We start from the raw sequence: 27771 nt of genomic DNA, 5'->3' as shown, positions 1-27771 counted from the left end.
CGTGAATGTTCATACACGTAAACATCCTGTGAGTTGTACGCCCCCGGTCTGGCGAGAGAAAACAGATGCGCTAGATTTATCTATTATGTTTACAAGACTCTTCCCAGTTGCCGTTGGAAGTTTGTCGGTAACTATGTGCTTTGTCCTTGTCAGTACACGGACGGTACACCTACGGACAGTTTCGAGTTCATGCACTCGTAATTACAAATAACTTGACGCGTTTAAAAACTAATTGAAAGTCATAAACAACGGCATACAATGGTTTCAATCAAGTGTTAGCACATACCAAAATCGCAAATAGATTTACCAGTATTTCCGATTTAAAATATTATTAACGATATAGTTTCTATTATACAACACGCACACATATACTCACACATTTTATCTCCTAAGGGATAAACAACTCCTAAGGGACGTGTAACTAGTGTTACCCCTTTCCGCCGTGTCTATTCTGTCTATTGATCTGATAAGAGCTGACTCTATCGTGATATTGGTCACAAATTCCAAACTCTACGCTGATACTGAGTAGAAAATCATCACTGACCGATCCGGAGATCGAACCCGAGACCTGACCATTGCAGTCGTACTGCAATTCAAATACGTTACCAAAGTAGTCAATAGCTTCTATTACCGGAATTAAATCAAAATTATAGCTACATATAAGACAATGACTCAAGCCAATTCTCAGAGGTCTGCTTAAAACAATCGTGTAATATTAACCAAGTGGGACGTATTCATTTGCAAATGTTGATCTGTATGCCATCCTAAATTGCGATTTTGACACGTGTCACCGTACTCATCCACTCATGGTTTAGCTGGATTTGGGTAAAATAAACGAGCCGACGTTATTTAGCCAGGCTTTGTATTTTTATTTAGGCCCGACCCTGCACAAAAAGCAAAAACGGTTTCGAATGTGCGCACAGTATGTATAAAAAGTTTTATTGTTAATCCGCCACCCGGTTTTAACAAAATATCAGCAATATTTTTTCATCAAACAAAAGGACGTCCATAATGATCGGACTGTTTTGAAAGTAAAAATAAAATGAATAGCTCCGGATGAATGGATAAAACAATTCGAATTTAGATTATTTAATGTTTAAATTTAACGAGATTTCAATATGATGACCCTGATTTAGATTAAATGAAGAAGTCTGCAATGTGCATTAAATAATTTTTAAGTTGTAGATACACCAAATTAGAGAAAAAGAATGTTTTAACCTAAAACGCGCTGTTGATTTGACAAGTTGCAGTTAATTTGACGAAGAATGATTTTTATTTTTTTGACAATAGTAAGGAACAGACATAACATAAATAAAACTGAATAAGTGCGAGTTTGACTTGCGCACCAAAGCTTCAGTTGAAGTTTCTAGGTAAGGTATCTAAGTACATAAACTTGACAAACTTAACTCTGCCGGCGATCCTTAGACACAGTTATTGCACCAACCGCAAATAATAAGTTCGTAATAGTAAATTACCTTTTTTTGTTATCATAGTACACGTTTACGACTTTTAGATTTTGTCCGTTACGTGTGCTGTATAAGAAAGTACTTCTTGCCAAATTTCATCATTTTTGGTCAATGGGAAGTACCTGTAAATCGGAAAATATTCGAAAATATGCAACATAAAGGGTTATATCTTTTGATTGCGTTCACTTGCAAATTTGATTTTTTCACAATTGGAAGATGCTATAAACTCGAAGTATTACATATTAATTCCATCTTGATATCTACACGCTCCTGAGAAAAAGAATCTTGACAGGCGGGCAGACGGAAACAGTGATTTAAAAGGGTTCCTTTTGAGGTACAGAACCCTAACAAGAATAAAAATATAAATGAATACGTAACTGTTACAAATCCATCATTTAATTACATACCTACTGCATATATGTACTAACCACGACAGGCAATAAATTCTACACGATATCGATATACAAACGTATCCAATTTCCAGCGTACGCATTTACTATACGCTTATATATATTTTGAAATTATTAACTGATTCAACAAATTGTTTTATTACTCGCATTCAGAAACTAGATGTGATCCAAACATCTTTTTTCCGTCAGAATCAGGCCAACACTGGGCAATACGGGACGTCATGTTGAAATCCCGTCGAAATAAATTAGGGTACAAGATAAGCGCTCCCTTTGACGAGCCCTGTCTTCGGATTAGGCGGTGAAAAATGAATGCTTACTCCTACCTTCAGAGTACGTTTTGCATTTACACTACATGAGATAGGAACTATTGTATGTTTTGTTGAACTTCAGTATCGGTTTTATATGTATAATTAGGTTTAGCCGTTGTTCTTTCGGCGTTAAAAAACATTCTGAGGGTAAAGGGTTCAGGCATGACTAAGCTTCTTCTTAATAAAAAAATCATAAGCTGATCAGAAATTCGGCAAATTAGTAGATAGTTCTTTTATTCATAGCAGAACTTTCGTAGTAGTTCAGACTCATAAATTTAAATATGACAGTTCTTGTTAATGTATTTTCATTATTGATAAATAATTGAAACCCATAATTATTAAATACAGTATGTACTTACAATATGTTTCATTCATGAATAATATTCATTACAGTTGCATAAACATCCATCTGGGTATATCAGTGTGGCCTCGGGCTATGGCTATGTTCATTTGTAAATAATCCGTCAGCAGCACTGCAAAATATAATTTCAGGTATTTAAACTACAAGTCAATGATAAATAGTAAATGACTATTGAATTTGGTAATATTTAAAATATTATTTGTAAAATCAAATATTTAATTGAACTGTGAACAAAAAGGTTTTCCTTGTTTTTACACGTTTACTTAGCTTGAAATATAAAATGTTTTTCGCAAAGGCTTATGCAAATACAGGATTATACCCACATCAAGTGTGAAGGTATTGAAGAGTAACCAGGACTTCTGTTTAAAAGATTTTGATTACGATACACGCCTTTTCTAAACGCAGATTTTTTTAAGGGTCTGGGAATATTTATTACGATTGGTTTTTGTTAGTACAGCTGGCATTTTCCTTTGCTCAGCCATTTTGAGTATATCAAGCAGATTTATAGTTTTGTGATAGTCTCCATTTCTTTTATAAATACATATTATAATACTAGATATTGCTCGCGGTTGTGCTCGCGTGAAAAGCCTTTTCTGCTACAAAAGTCTTTAAAACAATATAAGACGCCAGGGCCACTTATTTAAAAAAGAAAATCTTTTTTCCCACGGGAGCATATTACCGGGATAAGAAGTAAACTATGTGTTAATGCAAAACTGAGTATTCGTATGCAAAATTTCATCCAAGCCTGTTCTGTTGTTTCTGCGTTTACTTCTATCAGACATACAAATATTTCCACAAACTTTCGCATTTACGATAATATAGTAGAAGTAGATAAGATAATAAGAAGTAAGATAGTAAATCGCAACATATTATAAGGTTTTGATTTTTTTAACACAAGTTATCCCTTGAATCACTCCTGATATCAAAACACAATGGAGAAATAAACAACGTTAGTATAAACTCAGTAGAAGCTATAAACCTAATACTTCTTCGCAATTTATTTACTTTTAAATTATAGTTTTAAATAAAGTTTCTATCTTCAGACTACATCACAGGTTTCCTATCCAAATGCCATACGATTACTTATTTACAATCAAAGCAATTTGCGCGTCTGTCCTTAACATCTGCAATGAAAGCTGTATCATCAATAAGCAACCGTCATCTGTCGACCTCAGATATACAGATGTACACAATGTTATTACCTGTTATTTACGGTTCGATGACAGAGGGCCGCAGTTACTAATAGTGCGAACACGCGTGTGAACCGAGCGAACATTGATCCGTCCATAGTCGTGATCTTGTAATGCTTCCTCTTCCTTGTCTGTTCGTCTCACCGGTGACGAATGAGAGTAAGCGAAACCTTTGACGGTGGCTGTTATTAATATCGCCATTGTCAAAACAACACGGTTGTACTTTATTTATTGATTCATTGTTTAATATATTTTAATTACCATTCGTGTTGTCGGCACCGTATTGTTGTATGATAAACAGTTGGAATTCTTTCAAGTTTAATCAAAGGCTTACGTTTAATAAATTATAAAAAATAATTAAAAAATTTGCAAGGAACGAACACTACAACTTAAGAAATCAAAGTGTTCTCGAACATTCGATTAACGATCCGTTAAACCGTTTTATGATATTTGTAATGCCAGTAATGAAAGCTTCATGAGAACTATTCAACCCAATATTGAATGAGTGTTTACTGCAAACGCTGTAGATATCCCTTCGAGTTTAATTAAGTGGTAATGGCCGCAACGTTTAACCATAAAATTTAAGCCCTTCGTATTAAAATATCAAGCCTTCTTATTTAATACCGGCCCTAATGAAATGAAAGTCCTATATAGCATTGACTCGCTTCAGCCGGCTTTCGATTTGATGCAGTGCATTTATGAATTAATGTTGTTTATTTTTTTCATTTTACGCAGAGGTAGGAGCTATGTTTATAAAAAAGGTTATGGTATGATTATTTTTGATATTTCTACCAGTCAGTATAAATAACATTTGTTGAAATATTATTTACAATTTTATAAAATATAAGGTATTTCGATTCTTTGTCATAATATTATAAATGTAAAGCTTGCAAAGTTTTTTTAAAGTAAATGTTAAACTTATATACCCGAATGGATTTGGGAGAAATTTGGCACGTAAATAGACCGAGTATTGGATTTTAAAAAACTTACTTTCATCTTGAATTACGCAGGGAAATTTCTAGGAAAGAAAAGCCGCCTGCTAACTTTTTGTAAAGTTTTGTAAGTCTGGGTTTTCGTTGATGCGAATAACAATTATTATTAAATATTATTATTATTGTCTTTGTTAAATATTGATTTGTAGAAAAATGATCTTATACTTATATTATCTTATGAACTGGCACCATGTTATAGTTTTACGAATTTATCTTATAAAACATTTAACTTTAATTTTGCTGGTAAGATTTATTTTTTATCCGTCCAGATAGTGACCATCGTACACAAGGTGTTAAAACCCTTTATAGTGGCCAACGTAAATGTGTCGCGTTCCGGGATCAGCCTTTGTACATCCAGTGCCAACTGGCCGGCATAATTGTGTCGACTGTCGAGGGTTAATCATTTTTCTTCAGTCTACATTCTATTGGACCCCATTCCACTTACCACCAGGTGTTGTGAAGTCACTTTGTCGTCCCCTATAAAAAAAAAGGTACAACGTAAAACATAGTGCAATACTGTGGAACAATGGGCGTGCCACATTTGTGTTATAACGCTCCATTCGCGCCACGGCAATCGCCACTATGTTTACACAAACTTAAAAGATTGAATCTTCTAAAGTGCTCCATTTTTATATCAAAGCGGACGACCACGCTATTTGTTGATGTATAGTAACATTTTCTTACTAAGGATTACGTTCAGCTCTTGGATATTCTAAATATGGAATTCATATTCAGATGTCTGCCGATTTTTTAAAGACTCGAGATATTTTCGAGAGATTTTGTGGTGGATGTTTTAATATTTTGCTTAGTCTTCACATATTATATTAGAAATTGAATGTTTTTGTATTACGTCATAGGTAATTCAGTTGCTAAAGCATATTTATGTAGTACATTTAGTGCCCCTGGATAGAAGACGTTTATTAGAAATCTTCCTGGTATCAAATACACATATTATTTTAAAATATTACCGAAACTGTTTTCCCAAAATGACCTTTCGGTACAATAATTATTATGATTTAAATTGATTGATGTATATAATATTGGTAAATACCCAATATTCGATTATCACTTACAGTTTTATCTAGACAAGGCGTACCTGCCTGACAAGGCATGCCTACATATTCTACTGAACGCCTGCCTAATATTGATTGGCCATATCTCATTGACAGGCACTGAAATCTGAATCAAATGGGAATGTTGAAGGCGTAATACATGTTACCATGTTGTTACACAGCAAGTGATGTGTCTGTCAGCTACGAGATCTGAGCGTTGGCAGCACTGGAGCGGTAAAGGCGCGCCCACACGCAGGATGTGGGGCGGGAAACTGACAGACATCGTGATAGGGTACGGTTCAACTTGTGTGTACGGGCTTATTTTACACGGACTTAAAGTACTGGAAGTGACGATTCCTTTCTGTATTTATGTCACGGTTTTATCATGATGATGGATAACCACATTGGATAAACTGATTATAGATGATTATTGGTTCTTAGTATAGAAGTCTAGGCGATGTGTCTTCATCGACTTCGGTTGGTTTCGTTTCGTGAAAACTTTACAATGTCACTTTATGTGGTAGCTTCGGTTATTGATGGTGATTACGTTACCTTCTAGAAAACACTCAATATAAATAAGTTATTTATAAGTAAGGAAGACTTGTAGTGGCTCGATATATATCATGCTTTGAGATATAGGTGAATTATATTTGACACTGTGAATTTATTTAGAGAGGGCATTGATTAGTTAATATGGTATTATTATTATTTTATTTCAAAGATAATCCTTAAAAAAACTATGATTTATTTATTCAATAATTACCTTGCTATGAAATGTCATTACTGCACCATTTATGGACAAGAGCCATAAACTAACAATCATAACAAAGGATAATATTTTTTTAATCATAAATATGTGCATTTGACGTGACAGTTAGGTGTTTGAACCACAATACTTGTATGGACTTAACGACTCGACAATTTTAATGCATCAGAGCTCGCGTGCCAACAATAATTCAAGTAATTATAGGAAATGCGATGTTAAAATCATTTTTATTGTAAATTATCTATTTTAACATCCTTTAATCTATGAGGTAGGAAACGCTGAATTATGAGTTTATTCTTTTTTGGTAGGTATTTTAATACAATATTTATAGCAAGCCGCTGTCCACCGGGGAATAATATTTTACCACATTTGAAAAAGGATAATTCATAGCCGCGTTTCTTTTGTGCAGTGTATCCATGCACGATGACACTTTTTATTCTTCGCGTTTTTCATGTTGCATCCATGTTTACGTTTCCACAATTCATACACTGCCCCTTGCATGCAAGCTATTTGGGTAACAAAAATGTGGCCTTATTTGTGTTTTATTTATAATACTTTATTGTACGCCAGTGATATAAATATTACAAAAAAAAGAATAAGTACAAACGGCAGTTTTATCGCTCAAGGCTCTTACAGACAATTATGGGATGGACATCATTTTTATATATTTATATATTTTACACTTTGATTACATAAATGTACAAAAGGTGGACTTAATGCCGAGGGCATTCTCTATCAGTCAACCTTAGGGTGGTGTAGAGATGTAAACAATATAGGTATAATGTGTTCAGAAAGTGAACCGTCGCGTTGTGGCCGAAAAGTGAACTAACTTTCGATTTTTACATAGCAAACCTTCCCCGCCATTTGGTAAATGTTAAACTCATTGTCATGTCGTATTGCTTTGTTATGAATGATCTTGCGTGTTGCTTTTAAGGATTTTTGTATAGAAACATACTAGAATTAAACAAAAGAGATAATTAAGCATAGTAGCGACCTCAAATCTCACGACGGTTCTCGTTCTAAACAGACTATAGTAATTTAATTTTTGTCATCGGTTACCACATCTAGCCCCGCTTACATCCTCGTTTATTAGGTTTCATACGTTCTAAGGTTGATGGAGCGTGGCTCGGCCCGTCTGGCTGCGCACGAGGGGGACACGGTTGTTTGTTCGTTGAATTGCCATTTTTATGGCACACGTGATTCTCATATTGTGCCATTACCCGCTTGTCATCTTGCGACTGAGTATGTTTATGTTTCGTTCTTCGTAGAGGGGTAATTAACTTTATATTTATGTCTTAAATCTTGGTTATAGCTTGGTTAGGTTATGGACTGGATAATAAATATTTTATTTTATGAAGTGGTTTTAATTTAAAGAGATTTATACTTAAGTATAAATGTTTCATCATATTATGTTATTTGAAAGTCCAATGTCGCCCTTGTTAGCTTGTAAGTAGGTATCTTCAACTTTTTCGCTCATTGCATATTTTATTTAAACTTTAAATAATATGCTTATAATACCTATATTTTTTAATAGTATTCATACATAATCTATTCTATATTTATTCGTATGAGTTTTATGCTTTATTGTCACAAAAAACATGGATACCTAAATTATAAATATTTCCGACAAAGCAATTCTGAAATTGTTATTCCGTTATGAATCAAATGGTTTCGGTATGGAGATTAAAATGCGTTGGATTGGTATAAAAATAATCCGCGGCTTGATTGTGTATATTGTACGAGAAATTGAACACCAACACCGTAAACAAATAATTTTATGGCACGTCAATAATTAGTTCCATAGTATTCATTCGATAGAATTTCATAAATAACTTTCTTGGTATTAATAACAAAAAAAAAACGAAATTAATAGTAACTATTTCTAATAAAAGCCGAAAAGTAAAAACAAAAGACCATTTCTGCTCATTATCAGGCCGGATTCTGAAATTTGTGCCCGATATGGCGATAGGCTCGTGCCCTATCACATCATCAGACGGAACACATTTGGCGAAAAGTATGTGCCCTGGTTGTACTTGCACTTCTGCCTCCCCCTACGTGGTAAAAGCGTGATAAAGAATCCCATTTACAAAGTAATATAAGAATATAACATTATTATTTTTTACAGCATATAAAATACAATATGCCCTTAATCATTACCACGAAACGATCTAACACATATATCCTTTTATCATCAGAGCGTATCGTCAGCCCGAGAGGCTATTAAACTGTCAATGACAGGACTCATACAGTGCGTCGCGGCTTTGCTATATGGGCAACATAAATCAGCTAATTAGCCCCTAGCCCTTATTAACGACATACATTTTGCGCTCTATAGCACTCGAGACGTGACGTGGGCTTGATGCGAATAACCCTCGACGGCCCGTTAATGTACATGAGCTCTTCAAGGCTTAAGTATGTTAATCTGACTCTTTGAAACCCCCTCGGCGCAATTTTGAATATGTTTTTGAATTTACCGCAGTTGTGTGTGGAGCGAAAGATGTTGACTCGCTTAGAGTATGACAACGTGTATGAGAAATAGGTAAAGATCCGATATGTATACTACTTACTACTATTAAAAACAATGTGGTTACTTTGAATAAATAATATGAAAGTATTGAATATCAAATCAATCAGTTCCTCAAACCTTTCTTAAATGCAGAGGCATACGCCATTACTATTCATTGAACACATTACAAAAATGAATGCACAAGCACGACGCTTTCACAAACATAAGCGTTGAATAAAACGCGTAATCCATTCGTGTCTATCGCAGCAATGTTACAAAGCGAGCAAAGTGCCCCAATCACCTAGTGGGAGCAAGCATGTATCAACAGTGTCGCATAGAGCCCGCATCGCGTGGTCAGACCCATTTACGGGGGACATAAAATAGTGAATCATTCCATCCCCCGTTTATCGAGCCGGATCGTGGACGCAGATGGCGTCACTTAATGCACTATACTATATTACTATTTACACCCTATCCAATCGGCCGAGCGAAATTTTCTGTAATAGTCGAGTGTATTATATTGTTGGACGAACGTGCTTTATCACTTTAATGTGCGGATGACTCAGTACAGATTAGAATCAGCGGCAAAAATAGGAGACTAGCTGAGTTAAAATACAGGAGCGAGCAATGGAAGTAATGTCGGTGATACTTTGTGCTGGGTAAATCTATTCATTTTATTCGTTGTTTGACGTCTTCTGAAACTACGCCATTGGATTTGATATTTTTATATATATTTTTGATATTTCTAAGAGGCCTGTAGGGTAATCTACTCTGGAACAGCTAGACCTCGCGTACAGTTGGTATTCGATCCCACTGTTTTGCATTTCTTTATGTGAAGAGGCCTGCTGAAGTAATTATGTCGGAAATTTATCAAAATCACCAACCGTCTCCCTTCGACAACTATCGTTTTATAAAACTCAATGGGAAATCCTCTCCTTTTGCTCTTACATTTGAGATATAGATCTGTTAAGATCACTGCACTGGAAAAGATAAACGTTTTGTCTGTGACAGGTCGGGTTCTTTGACTCAGCTATGTCACGTCCACAGAATACTAATGTACACTTTTGAGAGAATTTCTTTGAATTTGATTATTCGTCTTCAATGGAAATTAATGTTATTTGACTAGCATCGGACGTAAAGAGAATATTTTGACACAATAGCGACTGATAAGTAATGAACGACTTCAAAAGATTAGTCGTCGAGCGTGACAAAAATGAAAGCGGCTAGTTTTATCTTCGTGTGATGCTGTTAGCTATTAACATTACAAGAGCCCTTTTCCTTTGGGGAGATCACACGAGGTCGAACAACTCGTGTGCATTCAATCGCGTGCGTGTGGCTGAATGACGCTCATTTATTATACCTATTAATAGGGCCGAGAGGAGACGAATTAAAACTTCTAAAGAATATATAAACAAAATAAAATACACAATAATCTTAACTAACCTAAGTAGTTGTTTACATAAACGATCACATGAGTACTGCAGTGGAGAATAAGTCTAACCAGCGTACGTTGTGCGAGTCAGTGCTAATTAGCGTGTAAAACTAGGAGCGGCTTGACACGAAACGAGCAAAAATGTCAGGACACAGAAACCCCATTAGCTCAGAATAGAGATTTGTGTAGTAACCTTAGTTTAATTAGTAAGGTTTGCCCTAGTTTACGCAAGACCACAGTTTGACTCATACGATGAACAACTTGAACAAAAGTGGGTGCACCTCTTAACGTAAATGCTTTGAATGTATTGAAACGGGTCAAGAGTTTTATAAAGTTTTTTAATTAAATATTTTTAATTAGAAGCGAGGAACTAAGATAGCTGTCAGAATAAAAAGTTGTAAAAGATCAACCGGACTTACTTAGTGTACATAAAAGGTTCACTTTTCTCTATCTTTTTATGCTAGTATTTAATTTAAGATTTAGTTTATTCTACGATTTTTTCATAGCATCGAAAGATAAATATGCTTTCATGAATAGCAATCGTCATTGGTCTAATGGAATTTAGAGGAGACGTAAGCTTCATATCATGTGAAAACACGCGCGTTGTTAGAAGCATGCATAATGGAAAACGCGATCCAGTTGCCGTGGATTCATAGCAATCCTCTTCGCTGGTGATGTTTTTAAAACGAGAGTTTTAAATATTTGCAGTATGAAAGTACATTCGTAAAATTTAAGCGACGCGAAGCGGCTTGTGCGAGTATATTAAAGTTTAATCTTTTAAAGAAATGGAGGAGATTATGCCAAATAAAATAATCATGTTTAGATATGTAGGGACGTATTTCTCCTCCAATATTATCCTTAAATTAATTCAGTCGATGGTATTTAGAAGAATAATACTTCTATATTACTTTTTCTGTTGGAAAAAGAGACAGTGTAAATTTTAGCTGTTGTTTAGAACGTTCTATTATAGAGGTCATTGGTCAGTGTTGCGAAATAACATAGATTAACGTATGACGATAAAATAACTTAAAAAATACTATTGGTATTTTTTTTAAGAATAATTAAATAATAATTCTTTTATGTCTTCAAACTTATAATTGACACGAATTACATTTTATTTTGTTCAATATTGCTTTGAACTATTGCACAGACCATTTTGGCTTTAAAACTTAATTAGTTTCTCGTGAAAGGCAAAGACAATTACATTAGTCAGTCTAAGGAAGCTAGCTCGGCGTAGTGCATTGGCGGTACTCACAAATGCTTTTCTTATCAATATTTCAGATATCCAAGAGTATACTTTTAAGTTTCAATGAAAATCTACTGATACATTCTGTTCTGATTGTTTGGTTGTGTAATTTAAAAAAATATACTATACCGCTGCACTACAATTCTATGACAATATTACATATAAATTAAATAAAAAGTATTCTTTACCAAATAAAATAAGAAAACATGGCTTTAATATGACACGTTTAATGTAACACGAGTAATGAGGCAGAATATCTAACATGTTTACATTACATGACATTTTTTGTTCCTACCCTGTTTATTACATTTCTTTTCTGCCCCGTAAAGTAAACAGAAGACAGCGAAATAAAAAAAAATGTATAAATTTTAAACAAGGCACGGAACAACACTAGCAACATGAATGTTCACACGATAAAGAGAACATAATGCTGCACAAACGAGAAATAAGTTGTAATAGGATTATTATATGCTGGGGAGAAGGTACGCCACCGTATACTTGCATTACCATACTCTTGCAAATGGAAGTATTAAAGTCAGTTTATGAATAAATCTATTCATTTGCTTCCATAACATACATGTGGCTTACTTAGGCATAATTAGACAATATTTAAAGCTTCATAAAACGTAACTGTAATAGAACTATTTTCATTGAGCTCACAACTTGGTTAAGTTACTACTGATTATCTTTAAAATTTGTTTTCTTGTTTAGATTTTGTATGCATAGCTAAGTAACATTATGTATACTTCGATTTAGAGTCTGATAGCATTATTAGTTTAAGAATGTGCGAATTTTTTTTCAATTGTAACAGGTATCTTAATAAATATACGTAAATTATGTTACTATATAAAGTGGAACGCTTTAATAATTTGAAGTCGTTGTTCGTTATAGAAACTAGAATTCTTATATAAATTATTATAAACCGGGTTCGGTGTAGAAAGTCATATGGAGTTAAAAATCGATCCTTATGAATAACCAGAGTTATAGTCCTATAGATTTCGCCTACAAAACAAATGTTATATAGCCAGAGATATAATATTTTTTAAGTTTTTTCTTTACAGTTAATGTTTGTGTTTTATTACTTTAAAGTTTGACGTGACGTCACGAAACTTATAACCCCCGACTCCTTGACACGTAATGTCACACTTCGTTGACCCCGCCACTTATAATGTGACGTCATTTATGGATGGCCCTACTTATTAAGTGAATATTTTATTCTAATTCGCATGTTTATTTCAGATCTGGCAGAGGAGCCGCGTACGCGTGTTCGGAAGCGGATGGTAACGCGCCCAAGTCGTGCTGCGGCCGGCCGCCGCTGCGGCTCTGTGTTCTGTTCCTCGGCGTGGTCGGGGCTTGCCTGGTAGCAGCCGGGGCCGTGCTCGGCGCTCTCAGGCCGCACCCTAGAGCCCCCCTCACACTGTTACTACTCATGATAGGTGAGTCATAAGGCCTGGTCTCAGGGGTGTAATAATATTGTAATGTATTTATTACCCTTCCTGACAAATAGGGGTTAGGTACAAGATATAACCTGGTATCGGCCGGGGCTATGTGTGAGGGTCTACAGGCCGCGCCTTAGAGCCCCACTCATACTATTACTACTCATGATAGGTGATGCATGTTTTCTGGTCTCAAAGGTGTAATAACATCGTGATGTATCATCCTTGATAATATCCTATAACTAGTTAATACCTAGTGAATAAGTGGTTAATATTATGACGTATTTCCTCAAAGGAGTATTATCGTGAAGTACCACATATGAAAACGAAGTAGGGAAAAATTAACATATTTAGGAACGTATTATTTTTATTACATTCTAAACACAAAATAAACCTTGAAACAAATAAAATCCATTGTTAAGTTAAAACAACTAGTAGTAGTATTACCTTTTTCGGAAATATTGTCTTAGAAAACATAAAGCACGTGGGCGTTGTCGGTCAAACATCACTTAATATCCGAACACTCTCGTAGTCCTATGTCGTACAACAACGAGCGCACTGCCAGGTATCGTCAAGAAGGATTTGCATACGCTTTATCTGGAATTCTTTTCAGTTCACGACCAATCCAAACAAAATCCCGGAAAAAAAATTGTAAGTTCAACGCCGTTCAATCTGGAGATATCGCGCAATCAGGAGCATTTTTTAGGTAGAGCTAATATAATTTTGCCACACATAAAATATATAATATAGGCGTATAGTAAATTCTGAGAACACGCAGTTCTGACTAGGTATATAAATTCGGATTCATAATTCGTGTCAGATATGTTTACATATCCCTAGCAAGTATGATTAGATATTATTATTTAGATATCCCTTATATGCAATTTTATTGTAATTTTATTTAAAAATCATTGTTTATATATATTCAAATGTTTGGTGCATAATTCTGCTGAGGCGCATAGTCTATCCGAGATGTTTTGTTTTAATCTTTAATCGCTTCATTTAGACGTCGTCATAGGAATAGAATTAATTTTTACGTATTAACAAAATCCCAAAATTTTGACAGTTTTTTTTCAGCATGCACGGAAAAATCGACACTGATAACACTTACGTAGAATTTAGAATTCTAGCTACTGCGATTGTACGACACACAAAGTTTGTCTTGATTACCAATTGCACTATCAATTTGTCCATTATGGTCTTTAAAGCCAAACCAGAAAAAAACAACCGGTAAATAGGGGAAATCTGCTCTAATCGGTAGCGTTATATAAGCTTTATAAGAATGTTAGAAAGTATTTACTAAGGTCACAATACTTTCACGATGATGTCATTTACGCTTATAAAGGAGTCCATGTTCGAATTTGGTAAAATATGGTAAATTTTAAATTGTTCGGCAACATCTGCCGATATAGTCACTACGTATAACGGAGTTTAGTAAAATCGTCGATTGGAACAAAATCCTTTTATAATCGAAGTCTTTGATCATTTAACACTTTGCAACTCATTTCATGCTTAAGCGTATTTTTTTCTTCATAGCTGATTAAAGTTATCCGCTCTGATGAACGGACCGGCAAAATGAAATAGGCGATAATTCCGCCCCGTGTTCGTACAACAGATGAACAAAATAACATCGTTGTTTCATGTATTTTACCGAAACACGAACACACCCGACGTACCAGACGGGAATAATTAACCATGAAACAATTTGTGTTATCTCATTTGTTATTCGCTATGCATATGACAATAACAAGTCTGGCCGAAAATGGCAAATCTCATTACATCACTCGCATCAACTCCGCCCTTTATTGGCCAAAATTTTCAATTAAACTTCAAATGAGTTTGGGAACCGAATTAATTGGATTTTCATTAGTGTTAGGGACAAATGATATTGTTACCAGCGAGCGATCTATTGTTGCGTCGAGGGGGCAATTTGTTCACGTCACTCACTTCTAACTTCATACATGCCGTTACGCGCAAGCCGCAGCGTAGCCAGATAACAGTTGTCCCAACCCCCCAGTTTGTTCACGATATAATCACTATATCGTATATGTATAACATAACATGTGGTATTTTTACATTTCCTAACACTTTTGACATACCCACAAACTTTTGTATTATGTTTAAATAACTTCTCACGAATAGAAAAGTTGAGACGTAAATAACTTTCCTTTTCGATAAACTTTTATGTCATGTAACGGACCGAAGTTAACAATTGTGAAATATGAGTTTTTCTTATAACTTATGGACATTCAGTATTCGATGTACATATCCAGCACGTTTTTTTTATTAAATAAATATTGAATAATACACTGATCGGAATGAGCATGCCTATTCAATAATTGATTAATTACCCCCCTCCCACCTATTTATTATACCAAAATTCTATCCTAATCTCGCTGAGCTCATTGATTCATATTACCAAGTTTTTGAATACTTAATAATCGTAAGATTATTTACACTAAATGTAACTTTTGTCGTCAGGTATAGGAGTAGTATTGGTAACAGCGGCGGGGCTCGCGTGGCGGCTCGGTGCAAGAGACGCTCCCTGCGCCTTGCTGGGGCTGCGACGCGCGTCTTGTCGTCGGCTGGTGCCGCGCCTGCCGCCCAGCTACGCGCGCCCGCACCATCCGTACGCGGCCATGCTCTACCCAGAGTTTCAGTATCGACCACCGCCGCCGACATACCAGGCTTCTATGCAGGAGTATAGGTTGAGGTATGGAGTCATCGATTATCGCTAGAAAAAGTATGTTTATAAAAAAATAAAGGATTTTTGGGGATTGAGAGGCAAAGAGGCGTTTTAATAATCTTTAAAGATTTTGTACAAAACCAGCGTCTTTAGCATAACACTAAGTTCCAATATTTTATTTCCTCTCTTATTCTACAAGGCACTTTACTCTTATATCTCTAGTTAAGTGAAGAGTTAAACCCACCTTTAATGTAACTCTATCCATAGTATACACTTTTATAATTTAACACACATTTTGCATTATTTAGTATTGTATCCTAAAACTTGACATCCTAGATTTAAAGAAATAAGTATTTTTCATAATACAAAAGTCATTTCAAAATCTGCATAAGAAGAAATCAATTTAAGCCGGTACCATTAAAGCTTACCGATTCGGCACATTGTGATCGTGCATCATGGTTGTATTTTCTGAAAGTGAATAAAATTTTACAGTACACCGGTAATGTTTAAAATATGCGAAGCGTATAAATAAGCAGAATCGTCGGCGAAACAATATTATAAAATATTATAACAATGCACGTGAATTTCAAAAATATTTTTATATTGGCTCTGGGTTTTTGAAGCAGTCTTTATTTTACATGCTAGGGTTGTGGTGCGATCGTAATTTGTCGGTGTTCTGTCGGTAAATTTCGTCGGGAACATTTTCATATTGAAACATACAACTATACTTTTAATACAACTCCTGACTTACTCTTTAGTTTAAAGCAACCTCTTTTTGATATCTATTTTAAGTTTGATAGGTACAACGCCATGATTTCTGTAATGTTTATTCCAGGTTGCTTCTGTTAGACCGGAGCGCGCCGGCGGTCTCCCCGCCCCCCACCTACAGGTCCAATTCAGCCAGTCTAGTCAGGTACGATATTACACGCTGCTCTAAACATACTTATTACACCGGATTTATTTGATTTGTTGCACCGACGTGAACTGTTCAATTCAGTTAATGATTTACATATAATTTCATTCTTTTTTTCATTTATATTTTGAAAGATTTCGGAAGATCATTGATTTACAATTTTTTTTAAGAAATATATGTATTATGAATTTTGAGTATTTTCTCAACTTCGGTTTATTTTTTTAGCAGAGGGTCAACAGGTGCAGCGTGGTGCGGCTCCGAGTACAGCGGTCCTCCTTCATACCGCGCGCCCCGCGTCGATCCCCCCGTTACTGTCACCGACACTCTCCCAACCATCACACCGCTCGACCTCAAGTACTCCGACGACACTATCGAAACTCTACCCAAGCCCACAGAACAAGAAAAAGATCCCGATCATCATCTCGTCACCATAGTTCACACCGAGGCACAACCAGTTATAGTAACTGTCTCAGGATCAACAGCACTCAACGAAACCCACACTCAACCACCTTCAGAAATTGATATACTGGCGCACTTATAACGAACCACGTCAGGTAGTATAATGAATGAATCACTTCGGTCGAAATTACTGTCTTTCCCTGGGGACAAGACAGAAATTGATTGATAAAAGTGAATGAATTAAGTGGAACAGACTGAATCAATCCGGGGCTTACATCGATCAAGCCGATTTAAGATTAGATTCTTTCTTTTGTCAGGTACAAGCAATAGATTTCGGAAGGCTTGTGAATGCAACAACGATTAAAGTGATTAATAGAATGAAGATTTTTGTGGGTAATGGACTAGTGATTTAACGTGAGCGCTCAAGAAAATATAGGAATGTGTTATTTGTTGCACGTTAAATAGAAAAGACAATTTTTACCATATAAAAAAAGTTATAATGAAATTTAATCTCAGAAAATAAATGGCTTTTAATTAATAAATCATGGTGTAACAAGAAGCTCACTATACTTGAAGTATATTTTAACGTAATGGTTTTGAGTACCTTATTTCTTCGTAGTTAGGTTTATGTGTAAATATTTAAAAGCACTGACATGTTATATTCGTTTACGTAGTGATATTATTTAACATAATATGTGCCGTGTATATAAACGATGTTACAAATTACGCTAGAATAAGTACGCATTATTGCAGTTGCATGTTGCGAGTGTAATCGATTTAATCCAAACCAAATCCTTCACCGAGATGTACAACGTAATAACCTGTTATACCGTGTAGTGCCAACATTTAAAGCTGTAAATAAATTAATTTGTACAAATAATATTTCCTCCTTCGCTTATTCATTTGCTTCGGGAATAATTGTACTTTATTTGCCATTATAATTCGGTTGGCAAACATCCTGTTGGCTACCAAAAATATTTTATATTTATAATTTATGTAATCTTATGTTGGGATATCTTCGATTAAATTATATGACATTTATATTAATGGTGATTTAGTAAACGTAAAGATTTTTGCAATTTTGTTATTATTTATTTTTTGTTTTACCGAATATTAGTAACAAAATGCTGTTCTAAGTCTGTTTTGGGTCTCTTCAAGCATATTGATATTAACCTGGTTTATATTATTCCAATGCTCAGCAGAGTTGAGGCCTACATACCTCAAAATTCAAATGGGGATATATCAGTCTGCTATGTACAAGATGACCGACTAAACTATTTAAGTTCTTGTCTGGTACCTATTCTGCGAACTTCAAAGTGAACACCTCTCATTAATATTATGTATTTAGTTAAATCGTAGCTGCGACACACGATCACATATATGTGGTTACTGTTAGTATTGTAATATATTATAATTAGATTATAACGAAATGTAATTAATGATGTACATAACTTTATATGTAATATAAGAAATAAAGATCTTTAGTGAAACCAAAAGCGTGTTTTTATACAAAACTCAGCGCATATATTATCATAATTCAAATGTTATTCGGAGACACTATGCGAATGTATATGGAAATTATCTAGGTCTGGGTTTTGCATAATCAGATTTAGCGGATCATGGTTGGAGTTTCGGAGCTCGTTCAGTAGGCGTTCGGGTTACTTTCACTTTTGAAATATAAGGTAATTTATTTATGAACAAAATGAGACGTAGTATTTTTAATCTTATCTGTTACGGCGATGAAGAGCGTCTAACGCGTGAATGTTTTTACTGTATTAGTGGTGATAGGTCAAAGGAAGAGTGCATATTTGATTTTCACGTACACAAACATACTCACGCCTTTTATCCCCAAAGGGGTAAGTAAAGGCGCAACTGGTACTCACTTTCTGCCGTATCTTGTCCCATAATGTTGATATTCTGGGTTGATATCGACTAGAAAGCCCAGTATCATTTTGCGTGACCGAGGGACCAAAATCGAGACTTTAGCACTGCAGTCGTACCGTAATACAACTACGCCATCGAGCAAATAATTTTTACATTTTGTAAGATAATAGCGGAATTCCTAAACATAAGTTTATGCTTTCGGTAATATTATGAGTTTAATTTGTTTAGTTTTTATTAATTCTTAATTAAGTAGTTTTAGGCTTTTCTTACTTAATTGTCAGTGTAACCAAAACACCTACTTAGTGAAAATAAAATTTACCTACGTGCTATAGGTTTTTGTTTGTATTTGGAAAGGCGAATCCACCGGTGTTCTTAAGAATCTTTGTCAGCAAGAAAGGAATACCTTATGAATATTTTGATAAAATACTTTTCTTAGCATGTCTTTATAACATCAAGGCGAGGCGGGCGTGGTAATAGTAAAAGACATATAAGAAACCTTCATTTTTATCAGCTTGGGATATAAAAGGCGATTACACGTTTCTACGTTAGAGATATTTAAAATGCGTAAATTATGTTTTATTATTAAATTAATTTAATAAAAAAGAATATTTAAAAAAGTATATTAAATTTTATATAGTCGATTTTGTAGCTTAGAGCGGTTTGAAATTCTAAAAGTAAATATACGGTCTACATTTCTTAAAATATAGATAAACGCTGTTGAAAACATATTAAAATTTGGGTTTAGAGATTTTATAGTTATTGGACTAAAACGGGATATTTACGTCTTTCGCGTTATTTACAAACTTATATAAATCAGTTTTCGTATCTACATATTATAAAATATTTTAATTTCAGTTCTCATGAATTATATTCAAAAATACCAACATTCTAACAAACGTAAAATCGTTTCCATTGTGAATGTAAATCGAAGCAATGACAACGGATTCCAGAACAATGGTGTTCTGTAATTATATTGTAAAGCAATTTGGTCGCGCGTCCCCACGACGCGAAAATGAAAATCGGACCGACATTAATAAAACGCTCGCTTAATGGCACCCGGTAAACTGAATATAATAAAGTTAAAGGTAGGAATTGAATTTTTAATATACGCCAATAAGGAGACTGCAATTTGATGTATCATTTTAATATCGTGTAAATTATGATATTGCTGCCGGCATTCATCTCAGGATATTCATGATCCCCTTACGTATCTAAAATATGTAGCTCAAATTTGTAACGAATATTATCCAATGAACTAGCACAGTATGTAAAGGCTTTGGAAGTAAATAATATTCTTATTAATTATAATTACAGGTATACAATTTTATCGAAATATATAAGAAAAAGCCGATACAGTCATAAGAATCAATCAGAAGAACATTCAATAAATCAAGGTTACGATTGTGCTCAAGAGAATACTTTTCTATTTTTTAAATAAATTAAATTTTGTCAATATTATATTAGAACCATTCACAATATACAAGGAATATGTCCGTTCTTATACATCTGTCGCACAAATCGACTCGCGTTAAACTACACCCATTGGTTGTTGTTTTGTTTTTGCTGTAGATGACCTCTTAATGCAACGGAAATATTAATTGTGCCACAGTAATCATCACAATTACTTATTAGTTAAGTAACAGGAAGGTCTAAAAAACTTTAGGGTATATTGAGCAGTGGACAATGGTCATCCTAGCTGATAATGAATTGTTTACAAAAGTGCTTTTGGTATGTATGTGAAATTAACGATTGGGGCAAATATAATAAATGTTGTATACATTAATAAACGCGCAGTTGATAATTAATAATCATGGATATTTCTGCCTTTAAAATTTCGTCATATTAAATTTTAAAGGCCGAAATATCCATGATTACAACTGTAGACCTTAATACTTACAGCATCGCCATAAGTATCGCGCAGATTTATATCTGTTTCCTTAAACTTTTCAGCAATGTCGGTATTTCAAAGGGAAGTATTAGGGAAAAGGCCTCACGTCAAACGGAATAGGCTGGAATGTATCGGGACATGCGGGCAAAAGATCCGACTACGTGATACGAGTGATGGATGTCCGTTCTTTACTCTGCAAACCAGCAATAAATTCAGTTTTTGACTAGTTTCACCCATGGGACGGTTTATTTACTTTTTGTTCAGACGATTGCGGATATGTGGATGTGAATTATACATAACATACATACATAACATCACGCATTTATCCCCGAAGGGGTATGCAGAAACGCAACTAGGGCACCCACTTTTCGCCAAGTATGTTCCGTCCCATGATGTGACAGGGGCGAGCCTATCGCCATATCGGGCACAAATTCCAGACTCCGGGCTGATACTGAGCAGAAAAAACCCAAATATCACTTTGCCCGACCCGGGATTCGAACCCAGGACCTCAGAGCGCTATTGTACCGGACATTCAATACAACTACGCCACCGAGGCAGTCGGATGTGAATTATGATTTATTTAATGTTGTTGAAACCGATAAATTGTGTTTAAGAACGGCATCGACTTTAATAATACTGTACGACTGCACACTAGTTGAAGGAAAAGCAACAGTTAAGTTTGTTATGATTTGTTTTGGTTTGCATAATTATTTCTTATGTTTACGCGAATGTTAGACATTGAAATAAAACTATTTTACAATCAACATTATTATCGTCAACAACTGATATTGTAACTATGACTTTGGAAGACCAAAACCTCAGTCCGCTCCATGAACATGAAGGTTGCAGACTTCGAAACGTCAAGAGAACGGAATCAAATAAAGGACCTCAATAAAATCCGTTAAAAAGGTTTGTTTCAATAGTTTTGGTTTTTTGGCTTTTATCGTCGATGTAAGCTTTATTTTGAATAAATTATAATTTAATGAATTTTCAAATCCACTGCATAATATACTAAAACATTAAAACATTACAATATCGGTACGTATTTATTTCTATCCCATCTTATTTGTGAAAAGCGTATTGTTTTTATAATATAAATAAATAAATATAATGTATAATTCAATTAATAACTTGTGGGTTGTACATTTATTTTTTGATGTAAGTAGAAGATGAACGAATTTGAAATTTTATATTAAAATATAGCTACGTGCGTAACATGAAAATCTTTGTATTAAGCATAAATAATATTAAATAATTCTATAAGCGTATTTGGTTACACTTAATTAATTCATAGCTTCCGCATGAACGCGTGCCGCAAGCAGAAAATGAGCGAAATATATGCAAATTGTATTTCGAAATTTTTCTTCCGATGGCAAATTTATGATAATGTCTAATAAATTGAAGTTTTAAAATGTTAATGGTAATGTCGTGTAAATTTATTTTATAAAAATAAAACATACATAACTTTTACTTTTATTGCCTACATTATAAATTTAGGTTAACAAAAAAACATATTGTTGAGCAAGATTTTAATAATTAGATTTTAGAAGCTGACAAACATTTTAATAAAATATTTTCGGTGTAACATTAATTATTTTCTTTACTATTTCAACCTTTACATTTGTCTACTGCCGGGTCCCTTCTTCTTCTAACCATACACTTCGTCTTGTATAAGCTTTCAACATTATATGACAAAAATAATCAAACACCATAAAAAAAATATATGTGTATTGATACAAATGTATAAGTGATATTATTTTCTAAGTCTGGGAGTAATGTAATGGACAAACTTTGTCACCTTGCGGTAGATAGTAAAAATGCAACATCCTAGCATACAAACTCCGGACCTCCAAACATTATCACAAACTATAAAATAATTTATTAGTAAGACCAATGGGAGTACGCTAAACAATTTTAAAGTAAAATATAATAATAACATTAAGCAGATAAGAAATAATATGTTCCCTTTAATACTGCTACGGGAGATTCAACGTATTTGCATATGCAGGGGCCGCGGCATAATATTTCTGACTGGAGTGAACATCCTGGCAAATCTGCAAGGTTTGAACATAAAATGGATAAAGGTTAAGTCACTTATGTAAATGAGAAAACTTTTGAAACTCGCTTTTGATATAGAGTTAGATATTTAATGTCTGAAACGGAACGAAGCTGTGATTCATCTTTGTAATGTGTGGGACGGTGCGTATTACGAACTAGGTTTTACTTGTGGTTCTGCCCGCGTCAAAAAGTTTTCCGGAATAAAAGTCACGCTTTATATTTCTCCGGAATAAACAGGAGTGTATTTTAAGTTAAACGGCTATAAATACATCGGCGAAAACTGCATTCAATTCCATGTAGTAGGTTTTGCGTGATGCGTGAAGAATCATACAGAAAAAAAAATCTAAAACTATTGCTTTGGCTCCTATTGCTCTTATAAAGACGTGTATTATATCCGCATTGATAGAGACCATGGTACACAAGGTAACCCACCATTGTGGCTCACGTAAGTGGTCGCGTTCCGGGATCAGCCTTTGTTCATCCGGTTCCAACAGTCCGGCATAATTGTGTCGACTGTCGAGGGGAAATCATATCTTGTCAGTCGATATTCTATTGGACCCTATCGCACTTATCATCAGGTGCAGTGGGATCATTTTGTTGTGCATATATAAAAAAAATATCTTATAAAATTATTAGAATTCACTGTTTGATGGAACACAATTTGTAAATTTTTTGACACGTGACAATTCTGTAAACAACTTAGGTAAATCTTTCATTAAATGTTATACTTTATTGTATTTTATATGTCTACTGCAAATATTCCTTTTCAGTAAACAAAAATACGCAGATGATTGTATTCCAAAGGAGAATTTGTTACAAATTCTAAATGATAATATGATGTTATTTTGTGCGGGAATCTAGTACAGCTCTCAAGAGATCGTCCGAGAGACCGATCGGCAGTATTTAGTAAGCTGGATAAATATAAATATACCTCAGGGATATTCATGGCAGTTGTCATGAATCTTACCTGAGTAATAAGTATAAAGTAATTAACGAGTGTCTGTACAAACGTACAATACATATAAATATAGATATCAGTTAATTTATTTGTGATTCAAAGTACGCTCGTGAAATTATAATTTAATTTGGAAGATTCAAATATAATAATAGTATCAGCCCTGTATTATATACTGACCCATTGCTGGGCGCGGGTCTCCTCTACTACTGATACGGATTAGACTTTAGTCCACCACGCTGATTCAAAAATATTTCTTTGCAATTATTTTACGTCTATTCAGCAATAGACGAGACGATCAATGTTTTAACTATTCACTAGTTAAAACATTGATTTAAATCAAAAAGGAATGGAAATATTTATATATTATTATTTTTATGTATTTAAATAAATATGTAGATATGGCCTAGAAAATTTTGAAAAGTATCGAAACATCTTTTGCGTGGTCCTCTTTTACAAGCTGCTTTGGCGTTGGATATCGAACTTTAAACCTAAACATTTCAAACGCAGGAAGGTTTGACCGTCAATCAATAAAAGTATAATACAGTTAGCAAGAATTTAGTGAATCTTGAGAACAATGTTAGCTATAATTAAGCCTAGTCAATATCCGCACCAAACAATCGTATTGTGTGTATCCAGTCGGGTTGTCTACATAGTATTGTCCTACAATTTGATATATGATTTCTCCCATGATTGGAGCTGGGCCACAAATTCCTAATGTCCATTATCGATGCTTTAGTAACCTTTGATATATATCTATGATATATCTCTTACTGCCTTGGTAGCGTAGTTATACTGCATGCGCGGTATAGAAGCGCTCTTAGGCCCTGGGTTTGAATCCCGGGTCGGGCAAAGCGATATTTGGGTTTTTTTGCTCAGTATCAGCCCGGAGTCCGGAATTTGTGCCCGATTTGGCGATAGGGTCGCCCCTTATCATATCATGGGACGGAACACACTTGGTGAAAAGTGGATGCCCTGGTTGCGCCTCTGCATACCCCTTTGTGGATAAAATGCGTGATGTGTGTGTGTGTGTTTTTTTTATATATCTCTACATTTATACCTATAGCTTAGACGCAATAATCAGTGGCCTTCCTGTGAGCTCTTTATTTTAGATCGCTTCAATATAATTCGATTTTTCAATAGCGTAAATGGAAAGACGAGCAAGTGACTCTGGTCTTACTTAATTTCCCTAACAATGCCAACAATCTGCGAAGGATCATTAATGCACGAAAAAAAAGACAAAAGGAATCTGACCTTGAAGAAAAAAAAATTGGCACTTCATAGGTAAAGGGGTCTTTCGGACCTCTGAAATTCACCATAAATATACATTTAAGGGTGTCAAATCTTATCAAAAAAAATTCCAAATATAATACTCATGGTCACAGATCCTTAAGAGAGCTAATCAAAATAAGCCATTAAGACCGCGTCAGTCTTCGAATAATATTTTTCTTAGCCTTCCTCATCAATTATTCAAGAGAAAGATTAGCCTGTGACGATAAAAACCCCATGACAGCGCAGAATGGGAACAATTAATTTTAAAGTGAGTCTTTTCAGTTTTATAAGTAGCAAAATTAATAATTTTTGACAATTTCTTTTATTTTAAATACTATATTTTGCAACTAATTACTATAGTAGATTATTTTTCTCAATTTCTTAAGTATTTGCAACGGTGTTAACTATAGAAATGAACGAAACGTAATAAATTTAGGTAGAGAAAATTTTGCACACGAAATACGTGCTATGTTAAAAATATGTGGTTCGATATAAATTATACCTATTAATATAATTTTTGTAGACGCGGCTTTGCAAATTTAAAATTCCTTTCTAAATAATATAAGATGGTTTTCAAATTTCATGTGTTTCGTAGCATTCAACATGTATTATGAATGTTTTCGTAAACCCCTAATTTGTTTAACTCAAACTTTAAATTACTTTTGAAAATATAACACTGCTATAATTTAATATTCATTTTAGTTTTGACGGGTTCGTTTTTCTTTTTCTTATTCTCCTGTACCGCACGCAAAAAAACGTTCAAGTAATGTGTAATTGAGGTCACCCAGTTTTTGTTAGTGTTTTGAGCCGCTTTCTAATGATAGGTTGTGAACTTTGAATAATATAAAAATATTGCAAACTTGGTAAAATATTACATCACAAAGACATGTGGTGTGCATATTTTTGTGACTTCAACATTCGGTTAAAAACTTAGGTTTTAAAGAGGAAGCAGAATTGACGAACATATCCGTAACATGATAAAATACAGAGCGAAATACCTATTCCTATTTATATGCAGCTTCCATCAATAGAAAAATAAGCGCAATAAACATCAGACAAAAGTAATAAACACTTGACTTCAACAAGCAAATACTCTATAATATTTTCATCAAAGCGCCGCGCATCAATTGGCTGTTTTTGCCGAGTTCCTGATTGCATAATTTTCTTTTATTTATCGTCTACAGAACGAAAATAAAACAAACACATTGGCGAATGCTTATACAGCCGCCATTAGCGAGAGCGGACTTGAAGCAGAGTCAATAAATCATTTCCCCGCATCGGCATCTCTTATCGATTCTATTCAATAGCGATTTATTCACTCGATGCTTAATCGTCGCTTCTTGAATATGAGTGGGATTTACTTAATACGTCTGAAGAAACGCTCGTAATATGCTGTATAACGGGTAGTGAGTTTATTTATTGATAGGAACGTTTTCGGCTTTACTAGGCTTACCATGTAGGTACAGCAAACGAGCTTGTGCGAACCCTTTCCCGGAATAAATGTCGCACCATGGGCGCAGCCAGGGAGAGGAGGGAGTTTAGGCATTCAGCTTTATTCAGCTCCGAATTTAGGGTTGTTCAACTAACAATTGATTAGTTTTAGAGTTTTTAAGACTGAAAACCTTCTGTTTTTTAGATGAATATGAATTTCATTCCATGTACATTTGTGTTGCTATATTTTAACTACGACCGAGTTTCCCAGTATGTACAATTTCCATGATTAAAAAGCTATAATATCAACTATAAAAAAAGCTTATAAAATATGTACGCAGCGCAAGTTACATACATATTTTTATATTAATTAGTTACAGTCATAAATTCAAACTAAACTTTACGTACCTATTAAAAATAACAGAGCAATGTGGCGATGTCGTGTCCTGTATGTACACAGTTAAGCTGTTAGGTTAAATTAGATTCGCATATATATTGTTAATTTGGTTGTTAATTCTCTTAGGTGGGTATTAACAGGAGATTGCAGGAGGATTCAGACTCAGATATAACTAATAGGCTAGGTAATTCAGGTGGTAGAAGGTGAGACTTAGCTCTTAATACTTGGAACAAATTAAATGGCATATATGCACTTCCTACCTTATTAATAACACACTACCTGAATATATTTGGATGTTGAAAAGAAATCGTTATATATAGAGATAATTCTTTAATAAAGGAGAATATATTTTAATATTTGGAACCTATTGTCTAATTACACATTTGAACACATTTCTACATTGGACAATTTTACTTCAAAGTAATATTAGATTACTAGACAGGGGTTTACAAAATGCAGTTTTTTGATTACCTGATTTTTTACTCTCTTTTTGTTTTGTGTCTGCTATTATTACTCGACATTGGTGAAATAATCGTCAAATACATGGTAGACATAATATAAAAGAAGAAGAAGAAGAAAATAAGATTATTAAAGATCAAACTCTTTAAATAACAATTTAGTAAAACTCATATCACGAGAGCTAGAATTAGCGAAGTTTAAACCGGAGTTCAATTCGTAAGTACGTTTGCCAGGAACAAATAATGTTAAGCGCCTATCCTCTAG

At 34.4% G+C, this 27771-nt stretch overlaps 1 protein-coding gene across 3 annotated transcripts in view; it reads left to right on the top strand.

The window, feature by feature from the left end:
• The window catches only part of LOC115440396 (formin-like protein 7), a 123588-nt gene extending 104935 nt beyond the window's left edge, over positions 1 to 18653 (top strand). For 2 of the 3 annotated variants that reach the window (XM_030164677.2, XM_037437866.1), the window contains 4 exons: positions 12969 to 13165; positions 15647 to 15878; positions 16687 to 16764; positions 16990 to 18653. In XM_030164677.2, coding sequence (XP_030020537.2) covers positions 12969 to 13165; positions 15647 to 15878; positions 16687 to 16764; positions 16990 to 17305 — 823 coding nt within the window. In that variant the 3' untranslated portion in view covers positions 17306 to 18653. The remainder of the gene's footprint in view (positions 1 to 12968; positions 13166 to 15646; positions 15879 to 16686; positions 16765 to 16989) is intronic. The other variant, XM_030164678.2, reaches the window with a different exon arrangement.
• Positions 18654 to 27771: the final 9118 nt, after the last annotated feature.

Source organism: Manduca sexta, chromosome 12, assembly GCF_014839805.1.
Source record: "Manduca sexta isolate Smith_Timp_Sample1 chromosome 12, JHU_Msex_v1.0, whole genome shotgun sequence".
Classification (NCBI taxonomy): Eukaryota; Metazoa; Arthropoda; class Insecta; order Lepidoptera; family Sphingidae; genus Manduca; species Manduca sexta.
This window is presented reverse-complemented; position numbering and strand designations above follow the sequence as displayed.